The 15,181-nt window shown below is 38.6% G+C and overlaps 1 protein-coding gene across 1 annotated transcript in view; it reads left to right on the top strand.

The window, feature by feature from the left end:
* Nucleotides 1–8,309, top strand: part of arhgap5 (Rho GTPase activating protein 5) — a 111,277-nt gene extending 102,968 nt beyond the window's left edge. The window contains 3 exon segments of the mRNA XM_030127063.1: nucleotides 1,602–1,707; nucleotides 2,779–2,816; nucleotides 2,819–8,309. Coding sequence (XP_029982923.1) covers nucleotides 1,602–1,707; nucleotides 2,779–2,816; nucleotides 2,819–3,096 — 422 coding nt within the window. The 3' untranslated portion in view covers nucleotides 3,097–8,309.
* The last annotated feature ends 6,872 nt before the right edge of the window (nucleotides 8,310–15,181 follow it).

Below are 15,181 nucleotides of genomic sequence, written 5' to 3'. Positions count from 1 at the left end.
TGATATTTCTAGTTCGTGTCGATATGCGACGGCGTGGATTAGCGCCCTCTGACCCCTTCGCCGCCATTAGAAAGTAGAAGTCTCCCTTCGGTTCCTCGTTAAGATGATTGATGGTCTCGCAGGATGAATAAATCTGCCCGTCGTCATGCCTTCGCCTGGAAATGGATCTAAAATACCAGCGGCATTCTGGGAGATTCACACAGCGAGGGGTCAGGGTTTAAGGAGCTTCGTTTGGGATCTGCAGATATTTAATAAAAGTCTACACTGTAAGAAGAGTCACAGACGGCGAAGGAAGTTTTACTACCACCGTCGGTTATTCAAGGAGTGAACGACAAGAGGACGGAAATACCGAATATGTATTTATACTCAGGTGAACAGATGTGTCCTAATGTTTTTAATATTTAGGTTTATGAACGTACAGCTGAAGTGGAATGAGCCCACTGTAAAAAGTGTGTATTTATCTCAGGTGAACAGATGTGTCCTAATGTTTTTAATATTTAGGTTTATGAACGTACAGCTGAAGTGGAATGAGCCCACTGTAAAAGTGTGTATTATACTCAGGTGAACAGATGTGTCCTAATGTTTTTAATATTTAGGTTTATGAACGTACAGCTGAAGTGGAATGAGCCCACTGTAAAAAGTGTGTATTTATACTCAGATGAACAGATGTGTCCTAATGTTTTTAATATTTAGGTTTATGAACGTACAGCTGAAGTGGAATGAGCCCACTGTAAAAAGTGTGTATTTATACTCAGATGAACAGATGTGTCCTAATGTTTTTAATATTTAGGTGTATGAACGTACAACTGAAGTGGAATGAGCCCACTGTAAAAAGTGTGTATTATACTCAGGTGAACAGATGTGTCCTAATGTTTTTAATATTTAGGTTTATGAACGTACAGCTGAAGTGGAATGAGCCCACTGTAAAAAGTGTGTATTTATACTCAGATGAACAGATGTGTCCTAATGTTTTTAATATTTAGGTTTATGAACATACAGCTGAAGTGGAGTGAGCCCACTGTAAAAAGTGTTTTTACCATGAAAAACCAGAGTCCTGCCTCCTGTGTTTGTGTGTGTGTGTGTGTGTGTGCTTGTATGTGTTTTTGTCTGTGTTTTTGTCTGTGTTTTTGTCTGTGTTTTTGTGCGTATTTGTGTGTTTGTATGTGTTTTTGTCTGTTTTTATGTGTTTGTGTGTGTTTTTGTGTGTGTTTGTACATCATAAAACAGCAAGAGAAACTTAAAAAAAACAAAACATTCAAACAAGTAACATCATTGTGCAGTAGAGGTTAGAAGCCAAGAAAGGCTTATGTGAATATGAAAACCTCCCCGGAAATGACCAATACACAAAAAAAAAAAGAAAAAATAATTAAAAATACAATAGAACTGAGTTAATAAACTACAGTAAAAACAATAAAAATGCAAATCACATTACAAATCATCAAATACAAATCAAATGATATACAGCCGTACATGTTTTCATGAATTCCAGTCCTTTTCAGATGCTTTTTAAACAATTATTTCCCACTGAGGATTGTTTCCGTTCCCCAGAGACAGCATGTGTAAAATGTTCAAAACCTGATGTGTCGTGTTGTCGTTAACAGAAATCGTGGACTACATCGAGCGGCTCCAGGTCCTGAGGGAGATTGTCAAGAAGTTCCCCTCAGTCAACTACCAGGTCTTCAAATACATCATCACACACCTCAACAGGTAAGACACTCAGTGGGTTTAAAGCAGAAAGGAACAGAAAACCAACAGGATCCACTCCTTTTACAGTGGACACAACACCAGGACACGCCTGTTCAGGAAGAAACCAATGAAATCTGAAAGAAACCCAACATTAAACACATGATAATGAGGATATTTGATGAAATTAAGAAGCTTCTACTGGATAGTCTGTTTTTAGAATGTGTAAAAGCTGTACAGGATGAACTGACACCTTTGTATGTCAACACATCAACTCAGATATGAGATGGAATGAGTAGAAACTTCTGAAGAGTTTAGACACAGAAGCAAAAAAAAAAAATTGACTTTTTCGAGAAAACCTTAAAACAAGCAAAGAAGTCTGCTATAAATAAGACAAAAATGAGCTTAGAGAGACATTAATAACAAGATAAAAATGCAGCAAAATGTTTTAAAGATAAGTAGATTTAAAATGGTGTAAATTATTACAAAGATACAAAAAACAAGTTAAAATTTTTTACTAATTCTTACAAAGATGATAAAAACAAATTTAAAGCTCCACAAATTCTGAGAGAAGAGAGAAGCTGAAAACAAGTTAAAATTGTATGAAATGTTAAGAGTTTTAAGATGAATAAAATCATAAAATGTGTTCAAACTCTTTGTATTTTCCAGATTGTGTGTTATTTTATTTTGTGAATTAGACCAATATTTCTCAAGTGTTTGTTTGTTTGTTTCATTGTTGCCATGGAGAATGTTGACTCCATTGTTGCCGTGGTGACTGTTGACTCCACCGTTGCCGTGGTGATCGTCGACTCCACCGTTGCCATGGAGACTCTTGACTCCATCGTTGCCATGGAGACTGTTGGCTCCATTGTTGCCGTAGAGACTGTTGACTCCACCGTTTCCATGGAGATCATTGACTCCACCATTGCCATGGAAACTCTTGACTCTATTGTTGCCGTGGAGACTGTTGACTCCATTGTTGCTGTGGAGACTTTTGACTTAATTGTTGCCGTGGTGATCGTCGACTCCACCGTTGTCGTGGAGACTCCAGTTTCCTCTCATACTCATACAGTTTTCCCGCCCTTTCCTCCTCAGGGTCAGCCAACACAGTAAGACGACGCTGATGACGGCCGATACCTGTCCATCTGCTTCTGGCCGACGCTGATGCGGCCCGACTTCGAGAACAAGGACACGCTGTCGACCACGAAGCTGAACCAGGCGGTGGTCGAGTCCTTCATCCTGCAGAGCGACTACTTCTTCCATGGCGGCGAAGTGGCCGAGAGCTCCAGCAGCGAGGGCACGCCGCCGCCGCACTGCCACAACATGGTGGAGGCGCTGCTGCCCCTGCAGCTGCCGCCGCCGCTGCAGCCGCAGCAGATCCAGCACGCGTTGCCACCAGACCCGCTCATCTGAGGCGCACAGGAGCATGCTGGGAAACGGAGTCACAACCACCAAAACACTGTCGGGCAGATTTCAGATTCAGCGGTGGATTCTTAAAGACGTCGCTGGGTTATTTTATTTTTATTTTTATTTTTTTCCTGGATGTGTGAGATCTGCAGTAAATCCTGGAATAACGGATCCGGATCGGACCAGGAGGATCAGACTCGCCCTTTTATGGAAGTTTTAGTTTAATGAACGATTGGAGTTTATTTGGCACATAGCGAAAACACTCATCGATGAGCAGGGTCGACGGGGGATTCTAGGACAGGATTGGGGCACATTAGCTCCTCCCATTTCCCTCCCCCACCTGATGGAATAGCACATAGGGGTCCTCATGAAGCCCCCCCCCCCCTTAAGCCACTTCCCCCTGCCCCACCCACTTCTCCGTTTGGATTCCATCGCGTCTTCCTGCAGATCTCCACATTCCCACACGAAAATCTACTTCTTCTGCTTCTTCTTCTCATCATTCTGTTGCCCTTTGACCCTGTAAAGGGAGGTGGGGGGTGGGGCTCTTCAATCATCTCCACTGTGACACCACGTCGGCGTCTCGTTGGCGCCGGTCGGATAAAACAGGAGGTGGATCCGTGAATTCAACATCTCCGGAATTTAACAAAATGTGGATTATTTTCAGTTTTTGTTGGTCTGAGGGGGGGGGGGGTGTCGGTGGGAGTTTTCAAACCCCTCCCACTGCAACGTGAACTCTGACCCCTCATTAAGAACAGCACATGCACGATTTGTGTCAAAGGTCCTACATGCCAATTTCACGTCTGTTTTCTTAGTTTATGTTCTCATGTTCTTTTTTAATATGTTTTGTAACGTCTGATTTGTACCCGGTTTGTGTGTTTGTGTGTGTGGTGAGGATGATGATGAGGATGATGATGATGGTATGTGTGGACTGGCCTGTGGTCTGGATTCAGCCACTTTGTCGGAGGCGGGGGTCAGGAGGGGTCAGAGGTCAACTCACCGTATTTCTGATAATTCCACAGTTTTTCTGTTCAATCGCCCTCTAAAAAACACCAGACGACCATAACTGAAGCAGCGTTTTACCTCAAACAAAAACTGGATTAACCCTTAAAGAGCCACACATCCACCATCAGACCTAAACCATCCACTGAGCTGAACGGTGTCATACCTGGTGATCCACTAATCCGATCAATACATGGAAATAACTGGTGTCAAATAGAATTTGACCTCAATTATTCATTGGATAAAATGCACGAAAACTTGTCAAATGTGAATAAAATGAGCAAAATACTTAAAAAATAAGGAAAGAATAACCCAAAAAACCTTGAAATAAGACATAAAAGTAAACAAATCCTTCTGAAGTGAGGAGAAACTGAGCAAAATACTTGAAAAATATGGAAAATTTGTTGTTTCATAGTATCTGGAGCCCTGTATTTAGTCAGTTAACCCTTAAAAACCTAAACCATCTGTTGATCTAAACTGTTTAATACCTGTTGATCTAAATATCTGATTAATCCATGTCAATAACTGGTGTCAAATACAGTTCTTCATCTTTTCATGGTCATGGTTTATTCACATTAGAGCATGTTTAAACTGAGAACGTCGACCATTTTAAAGAAAAATGTGGATAAAAAGTACAAAATGTTTGTAAAATGAGGAAATAATGAACCCAAAAACCTTGAAATGTGATATAAAAGTGAAGAAAATGATCAATTAACCTGAAACCGGTTTGTTTTTTCATAACATCCAGAACCTGCATTTAGTCTGAAACCCTCAAAGTCCAAAACCGTTCATTTAATCAGTTGAATTCACGATGTTTCCTCATATTCGACCAAAACAAACACAGAAGTTCAACCACTGATGGAAAAGGATACAGAGAACGGTACGGATCTGAGTCTGGATCTGGACCTGGACCTGGATCTGGATCTGAGAGGCCAGCAGAGTCCATTTGGACCTGGATCAGACCCCTTCCAAGTCCTCCATAGAGGTCAAACCCTGTCAGAGGGTTAATGCTGCCTTCAGGTGCTATTGGGAAGATAAACGTTTCCACGACCGCACTGTGTTCAAGTGCTTTTGTTGTCGTAGTGAAATGAAAAATGGCTGAAACACCATTTATCATGAGCTGATACTTACAGACTTCAACAGATTTGGATGACTTTATTCGTCTGATTCAGCATTTTTATTGAATGTTTGTGCGAATGGTTTAGAATTTAAATGTGTCAAATCATCATCTAACAGCAGCAGAACGTTAATAAAACCATCGTTTATCATTGGCCTTGAACCCCTCGCTGCTCTCCACCATGTTGAAAAGGTCATCACCCAAATTTTTTCCCAGTTCTCCAGTGGAATTTTAGAGTTTGTATTTACAAAAACTCCCACAGCATGTGAAGGCATCATCAGACACAAATCAGAACTTCTTCTAAAACTCTGCTTTTAACCCCCCCCTTCGTAGACCCTCCACCGCTCCCTCGCTGCTCTCCACCATGTTGAAAAGGTCAAAGGTCATCGCCCAAATTTTTTCCCAGTTCTCCAGTGGAATTTTAGAGTTAGAATTTACAAAAATTCCCTCAGCACGTGAACACATCATCAGACACAAATCAGAGCTTCTTCTAAATGTGTGAAAACTCTGCTTTAAAAACTCCGCCCCCCCCACCGTAGACCCTCCACCCCTGACCTCCTGACCCCACCCCTCCCTCCCCGGCGACGGCACATGCCAGGTGTAACCACTAGGTGGCGATGGCGTGTCGGTTTGGGTGTCGGAGGAGGCGTGTCCTCCTTCCTGCTCCTCCCATTTCTGTTCTGTCTGTTTTTCGGTTCGTCGGGAAATGAAATTTGAAATTTGCATGTCTCTGTTTTTTGCCACTTAGTGAAAAATGAACTTTTAAAAGAGAGAAAAAAAAAGAAAAAAAACAAATGAAATAAACGTAAAAAGGAGCTCGTTGAGACGTTAAAGGGGAAAACGTTTCCGCTGAACAGGCCTCGAGCTTCTGCATCTTTGTTTTTTTTTCCTTCACGCAAGAATCAAGTTAACATCTTATTTTTGGTTATATGTGGAATAGTTTCCCTAAATAGAGGACAGAAGTATATATAAGTATATATATAAATATAAATCTACGGCGGCAGAGGCTGCTGGTGTAGTGAACTACCACGGGGTACTGGACTGTATAATCTGTCAGAAGATATAATCCTATTTCTGGTGTAACTGAAGCCCACGTCTGTTTTTTTTCATGATGTGTATGAATGTGTATGATGTGTTGGACGTCAAGACTACAGCGCGAAAATCCTCTGAAAAGCAAGAAAAAAAATCCAACAGAGCTCCTCATCACGCTTCAGCTCACACTTTGAGGCGCATTTGAGTTTATTTTACCTCCAGGTCACTCACTTTTACACTTCGGTTAATCAAATCGACCAGCGTTTTTTTATCAGTCAGGGCTGAGTTTTACTAAAAAAGAACAGAAGAAGTCAACCATAATGTGAATTTCAGGTTACACACGTGGTAAAAGTTGCTAAAATATAAATAGAAAAACAGATGAAACGGCAACTTCAACCAAAACTGAAACCGTTAAAAAAAAAAACTCCAATCAAGTGTCAGTTCAGTTTGTTTTTAACGCCATATTTTAGCGAAACACAAACATAATTAATGGTTTAATCAGCCTCAGAAAAGGGAAAATACACAAAAAAGGCTGTTTTACCCAGAATGCACTGCTCTGTCATCCTCAAAGTGTTTCCGTTGATGGTCGGTGATGAGGAGTTAAAAGGAGCAGTCGGTGATTTTTTTTCAGTGTTGTTAAATGCTACGGTCAGTGAATGCATCGTGAACCTGATCTATCACCGTTTCTTCAGGAAACAGAAGGAAACGACTGCAGACGTCGGACTGGACGTTTTTCGTTTGTTTTTTTGACGTCGTCAGCCTTTTGTCTGCTTTCTACGACTGTGGATCGAATATGGAAACATTTGACCGTTTGATTTAATAAAAGTCGTCTCTTCTGACTCTTTTCTGCTCATGTTTTTAGACGTTTCAGCTGAAACTTCCTTCTGTTTCCTGAAATATTATTGTCTGATATAAAACATGATATTTTTCTCAATGTTTTACAGACACGACAACTGAATATTTGCATTAATCAGTGCATTTACACGATTATAAAATACTGAAAAAGTGGAGGTTAAATTAACATAAAAACCTAAAATTTTAATTTATCAGATTTTTCAGTAGAAAATGTGTTTTTGTTTCTTAAAAATGGATAAAACATAATCAATTTATATATGTTTCAGCCTTTTGTTATTTGTTGGTTTGTATAATTAGAAAACAGTTTAATGAAATAATCTCATAAGATACAATATGATGAAAAATAAATAAGGCACAAATAAGAAACAAAGTGAATATTAGGGAATAAGAGACGTTTCCTAAATAACAAATATATGAAATGGTGAAAAAATGAGTGATGTGTTTTAATGGATCCAGTTTTTTTAATGAATTCATCAATTTATTGACAGAAAAAATCACCGACTGGTCATTTAACGTCGTTTTATCTGCAGTTTCGTCCCCTTTCAGACTCGTTCATCTGGGTTTTTTACAAAATCAAAAATGTCAACAATATTAAATTTTAAGAAGAGAGTTTAATTTTATGAGAAAAATGGAAAAAGAATCTGCAACAAAGATAAATATTTGTATTTTAAAGCATAAATTTGGTGTTTTATTCTGTTAAATGCCTTAAATGTATTAGTTTCAGATGGTTTTTAGTGTCAGATTCAGTCAAAACTACTTTAAGATCAACACCCACTTGTTGATGAGGGACTGGAAGGGGGCGGGGCTTCAGACAGATGAGACGTGACGCCGTATAATGTGAACCAGAGGTCAAAGGTCAGGTTTAAAGGGGATAAATATTCTGAATGGAACGCAGCCAAAAGCCCATTTTTGGGGTTTTTACGATTCAAGGGCACATTGAAGGGAGCGAGTGGGGGGGGGGGGTCTGCGGGGGCGGGGCTTCAGCGGCTGTAGCGTTCGTCTGTAGCGTTCGTCAGCTACGTTTCTTTTTTGTTTTTTCAAATTTGCATCATTTCTCATCCAGTCGCTCCGGTGTAAAAACCACCTGCTCGGACTTTAACGTCATCCGCTGTGTATTATAGTAAATAAAAAGGATTTTCACAGATGAAAAACTCTAAAACAACTTTGTTTTTTTTCTCTCCATAATGTTTCCAAATAAAGTTTCTTTTTTTCCAAAGCGGCTCTGGGTCATTTGTCTTATTTCAGCACCGCCTGTGGAGCCACGCCCCCTATATGGACCACCAACTGACTAGCCACGCCCCCTATATGGACCACCAATTGATGAGCCACGCCCCATATATGGACTTGCCACGCCCCTTAATCAAGGAATGTGGTTGTACTGGATGAAGTATTTCACAATTCACCACATTTTACACATTATTTTACTCATTAAACTCCAGTGTGAGTTGAGAATCTACATGAAAAAATAAAGGAGGGTCCGCACAACCTGTGAGCTCCCAAACCTCGTATTCAGTGACGTTTGGGGCCGAGGCCCTTCATCAGACTGAGGACAGACAAACTTACACAGGTGTTTTATATGTAATCACAACACGTAACCTGTGTTATACGTCATTATGGAAGAACAGAAAAAAGTCTTTTAAAACTTTTCAAACATGATCAACTATAAATGATCAAGAGTCAAACATTCCAAGTATCCACAAATACAAAATACACAGGTGTTTTATATGCAGTGTCCGACCATAATGGCACGTGACATGTAATATACGTCATCTTAGAAGAGCAGAAAATAACTTATTAAACCTTATCATACGTACAATCAGTCATAAATCGTAAAGTGTTTCAAATGTCTACAAATACACATAATTTTTAGTGATCAAACTGCTTTGCACTCATATTTGTAAGCAGATATTAATCAAATTTCTACAGGTCCATGTAGTTATACTGTCCATCTGAGTGTGGTGACAAACACCACAGCATGTGTGCACAGTTCTAATTGACAAAAATACAAGAACAGATTTACAAAAACAAAAGAAAAAAAAAAAAAGAAAAAATTTTATATTGGGCAATGTTGAGATACAGGGGTTGGACAAAATAATGGAAACACCTTAAGAAATCAACAAAATATAATTTAATATGGTGTAGGTCCGCCTTTTACGGCAATTACAGCCTCAATTCTCCGAGGTATTGATTCATACAACTTGTGAATTGTTTCCAAAGGAATTTTAAGCCATTCTTCAGTTAGAATACCCTCCAACTCTTTTAGAGACGATGGCGGTGGAAATCGACGTCTTACTTGAATCTCTAAAACTGACCATAAATGCTCAATAATGTTGAGGTCTGGGGACTGTGCCGGCCATACGAGATGCTCAACTTCATTAGAATGTTCCTCATGCCATTCTTTAACAATTCTAGCTGTATGGATTAGGGCATTATCATCTTGAGGTGAAGGTGTTTCCATTATTTTGTCCAACCCCTGTACATCCAAATAGACATCTAAACTGCAGTGTTGGAGTGAGGATATACAAGGTGGGGAAGCAAAATTTACAATATTTTGAGGCAGGGATTGAAAGACAGTGTATGACCAATTAGTTTATTGAAAGTCATGACAATTTATTTGCCACAAGAAAATGTACATAATAGAAAATGTTTTTATTCTATGTGTCCTCCTTCTTTCTCAATAACTGCCTTCACACGCTTCCTGAAACTTGCGCAAGTGTTCCTCAAATATTCGGGTGACAACTTCTCCCATTCTTCTTTAATAGTATCTTCCAGACTTTCTGGTAATAGTTTTGCTCATAGTCATTCTCTTCTTTCCATTATAAACAGTCTTTATGGACACTCCAACTATTTTTGAAATCTCCTTTGGTGTGACGAGTGCATTCAGCAAATCACACACTCTTTGACGTTTGCTTTCCTGATTACTCATATGGGCAAAAGTTTCTGAAAAGGTATGGATAATAGTGTTAGGTATGATTATGACATCAATATATGTTTGGTTTCAAAACAATTGACGTAGTGCCTGCTGAGAAAAAACAACTAAATGTTCATTGTAAATTTTGCTTCCCCACCCTGTACATACTACATACACTGCAGTGACGTGGTCTATGTGAAGGTTCATTTTAGGAACGTATGAGGAATTGTGAGGAGTCTATAAAAATGGTCTGAGATCAGATTCTTCATTGAGGCCTTTGGGGTTAAGTGTATCTAAAGTATAAATCCAAAAAGCCTCCCGTTGGAGTAACAAGCGGCTGAATCCCCCCCTCGGCTGGGCACACTGACTTTTTCTACGCCCAAGTACTTGAACATACTGACACTGTGTTGTGCTTGTGTAAAATGATTGAGAATTGAGAATCTACAACAAGAGGATGAAAAGTGGTAAAATACTGACGGTAAATGTTCCTGTAGATACATAAAACTAATATTTTTGAATTAATTTATTAATAAAATGCTGATTCTTCTACTTCAGACACATATAATAACATATCCACATAATTTCTTCTAATTAAAACCTTGAAAAATCTCCTTAAACCTCTTAAAAATCCTGTAATACACGTCAGCTGGACTTAATACATAAACTTGTACTCAATACTAACAGTATTTAGTAAATAATGAACTAATGCATGTTTTCATTTAAGCCTGAAGGTAGAAAAAAAAAGATTATTACATTAATAGACTTAATTTCATCCATGTTCTTCTGCTGATTCACATTCCTTTAACATGTTAATGTCAATAATTGTTAAATGTGATGACATGGATATAAAATTAAATGATCTTTATATTTGTCATAATAAAAAAAAAAAACAAAAGAGCTCATTATAGAATTTTTTATAAAACTACATATACATGTAGATGTATGAATCAGAATAAAAGTAAATGTAAAAGAAACATCAAATCTATGAATAAAATAACAAATAAATACGAGCCCAAATATAAGCCGTTATTTTATTTAAATTAAGGCTGTATGAAAGACTGAAAGCCTTAAATATACATAAATCTGAAGTGTTTGAAAAGTTTCATTCATACTTTTTTCTGATTTGACCACATTCACTTTATTCATAACATAGAAAACGTGGGTTTATTTCTATAGAATATTTAATGTGAAGAGAATTCAGGTGAGTTACATAAATAATACAAACATCAGAAGGAAAAGACAATAAATACAAGATAAAAAAAAAATTAAATATATATAATTACAAGACAATACTACTGATGATTATTTGCTATACTATATGCTTTATTTTTGTATTTTTATTTTATTGACTTTATTTTATGTTTGCTTTATTATATTTTATATTTGTATTTTATTTACTTTCATTTATTTTATTTTATGTATTTGCTTTATTTCTTTTTATATTCTTTTCTTTTATTGTCATTTGTGGTTAGACGCCGCCATCTTGTGATCAGATTATGAACTGCAGCGAAAGTAACAAGATGGCGGCCGGAAGCAGAAGTTTAACAAAGGAAAGTTATTAAAAATTGGCTAAAACTTAAGTAGAACGGTTTTATTTGTGGAAAATTTCCGCCGAAAGTATCATAATCTACAAAAGACTCCGAAAAACACCCCCATCAAGACGTAAGTGTCGAAAATCTTCTTTATAATGAAAATAAATGTAAAAAAAATGTAAACATTAAAGGCAGTTTGGTTGAATGTCATTAATTTCTATTTCAATCAAATATACATTGGATTTCTTTAGTTTGGAATAAATTGGTGATTAACTTAGTTTATAGCGTTTATAATAGGACAAACTTAGTTTTAGACTAACATTAACAAACGTAGCAGCAACAAAAACATGAAGGTAAATTTCTTCAAGTATGTTTTTGTGTCTTTTCACACATTAAAGGTGGGTCTGAGGTCTGAGAAACACGGTTCAAACAGCTACATTTTGAAAATACTCAGTTGAAAAGTTCAAACCGTTTTCTTCAGACGTCCCTCTGCCTTCGTTTCCTGTACAAACACTTCAGACCTCTGAGAAAACAGGATTCATGCAGGAGGAGGGGCACGGGGGGGGGGGGGGGGGGGGGGGGGGCAAATGACAGTTGAGTTTGATAGACATGTCACCATCCAATCATTTCAAGTGGGCGCTCAAAATGATTGGATGGTGTTTATTCAGTCCTGTCCGTTCCAAAGGTGACTACATTTTTTAAATCATGTGTTAGGGCATTTAATTAATTAGTTGTAATCAGGGTGTGAAGGGGATTTTAAGCAATATAGTAAAAAAAGTGCTCCAGGAAAACTTCAAACACACTTTAATTCATCCAAGATGTTTTGTTCATGTCTTGGGGATGATTTAGAACTGTTTTTGAGTGAAATAAAAAATTTAACCAAAATTTCATTTTTGGAGCACATACTATTTAGGCTTATGTTTTACCACCGGGGGGGTGGGGGTGGGGGGTGGGGCGCTGATGACCCCACCTTAAAACTGACTTAAAACACACTTAAATACCTCACAGATGACTTGTTAACGTCTTGGGGATGATACAGAGCTGTTTTTCAGTGAAAGAAAAAATTTAACCAAATTTTTTGGAGCACATACTATAGACTTAGGTTTGACCACCATGGGGGTGCTGATGACGCCCCCCCCCCCCCCCCCCCCCCCCTTAAAAGTGACTTAAAACACACTTAAATACCTCACAAATGACTTGTTGATGTCTCGGGGATGATATAGAACTGTTTCAAGTGAAATTAAAATTTTAACCAAAATTTCATTTTTTGGAGCACATACTATAGTCTTATTTTTGACCCACTGGGGGGGGGTGGGGGGGGGGGGGGGGGGTGCTGATGACCTCCCAAAAAGTGACTTAACACACACTTAAATACCTCACAAATGACTTGTTGATGTCTCTGGGAATGATTTAGAACTGTTTTTAAGTGAAATAAAAAAGTTTAACCAAAATTTCACTTTTTGGAGCACCGGGGGGGGGGGGGGGGGGGGGGGGGGGGGGGCTGATGACCCCCCTTGAAAAGTTGCTAAAAACACACTTAAATACCTCACAAATGATTGTTGATGTCTTGGGGATGAACTAGAACTGTTTTTAAGTGAAATAAAAAATTTTACCAAAATTTCATGCTTTGGAGCACATACTATGTTTGACCACCAGAGGGGCGCTGATGACCCCCCTGAAAAGTTGTTTGAAACACACTTAAATACCTCACAAATGAGCTTTTGGTGTCTTGTGGATGAACTAGAACTGTTTTTTTCTTTAATCAGTTTGTGCTGAAGTCTTTTCAGTGATCACCTGTTCAAACAGTGGCTGGTTTTGGATAAAGTCAGTGTGAACAGGAGCGGTCACATGCTCATATCAGCTCCACAAATGTGTCAGTGGTTTCATATTTGAAGCAGATCTCCAGTTTGGTCCGTTCCTCACTTCAGAAACAGTGGCTGATCTGCAGTAAACACCATTCTGGATGCTCAGACTCAGTTGCAGCCGTTAATCTGTTCTGTGAGAAGCAGATCTGAAAGGGATGGACTGGAAATGCAGCTGTGTGACCCTCTGGATCCAAATGAAGTTCACAGACAGAAACAGTGGTGCCATCTGCTGGACACATGTTCATATAGAGCAGGGGTGTCAAACTCAGATCCTCAAGGGCCGGTATCCTGCATGTTTTAGATGTTTCCCTCTTCCAACACACCTGATTCAAATGATGAGCCTATCATCCAACTCTGCAGAAGCCTGATAACGACCGTCAGGTGTGCTGGAAGAGGGAAACACAAAGTCCACTTGGTTCATTAACAGAGTTGATTTTTGGAGACTGGACCATAAGGGTTAGATATCATATTAGAAGGGTTGGAAATAAGACCAACATGATCTTCATTTTGTAGTATGTCTGTACATATTCGAACACAAAAACAAGGATGTGTTGGACTTGAACTGGGATCTGCAGATAACCTGAGATGCTGAAGATGTAGAGGTAGAAACAACAACAGATCACGTTAACATGTATTCTTCATTTTGTACAGATTGACCACAGTCTACTCCAGGTCATATGAATGAATGAATGTTTTTTTTTTTTATTGTGTCTTGCGTACAGACATGCCCAGCCCTTCCATGGGCTTATAAGACACCATAAATACAAACCAAAGATCAAATACCAGACAACAGGCACAGTACAGAAACAAAACAAAATATGGACCCATTTAAACAAACATATCTGCTGCTTTTCCCAGGCTTTACAAACAAATAATGCTAATTTAAATACATCTGAACTAAACAACCATTTCAACTTGTCATCATCAGTGCTCCAGAACAGATCAGGATTTCGGATAAACATGTCATCAAACTCAGAGGCTCTCAGTTCATCATATAGAGGACAATACAAAAGAACATGGGATTCATTTTCCACTTCCCCCAAATCACACAGTCCACAAAGTCTGTTTTCTTCTGGGTTTGGGTAAACCTCCCAGTTTCTAAAGCCAAGGGAAGGATTCCTGTTCACAACTGAGCAGTTAGGGACCTTTGGTTCCTGGTCAAGTTTGCGCTGACATAAAACTGTTTTATATGTGTTTTTTAGTTGAATGTCTGTCCACAGCTTCAGTTTAGTCAGGATCTCATTCGCCCATTTTTCCTTAAAAGCAGACATTAGGTTAGCTCTGATCTTGTTAATGCTACATGAAAGGTTATTGTGAAATATATATTGAAGTTGTGCTTCTGCAAAGACAGCTCTGACCTCTGCCGCCCAAGGGGACCTTGTCCTACCCCAGCCAAATACTTTTTTGGTTATTCGATTATCTGGCATATTAATAATTCGATTCCATAATCTAACCATTTCACATTTTCTTTGAATTCCACCAGGAACCAAACCCATGTCACAACTGTCATAACTGACTTCTAAACCTACAGTATGAAATATAGTTGACTGAAAAACTGTGGGCTCTACAGGATATGGGGAAAACTGTCAGCATTAAAAGACACAACTGTGACCTGTAAAAATTCCACACTCTGTAATTAGTCCGACCCCTTTATTGAGTGTCACAGCATGAAATTCATTCGTAAACCACCGTAATAACACTAGTCTGATCAGCAGAAGCACCACATGGGGTGACTTCTCAGTCCCATTCAGGAAAAGCACATTTGGTCAGTTCTCATTGT

The sequence above is a fragment of the Sphaeramia orbicularis genome, chromosome 22, assembly GCF_902148855.1.
Source record: "Sphaeramia orbicularis chromosome 22, fSphaOr1.1, whole genome shotgun sequence".
Taxonomy (NCBI): domain Eukaryota; kingdom Metazoa; phylum Chordata; class Actinopteri; order Kurtiformes; family Apogonidae; genus Sphaeramia; species Sphaeramia orbicularis.
This window is presented reverse-complemented; position numbering and strand designations above follow the sequence as displayed.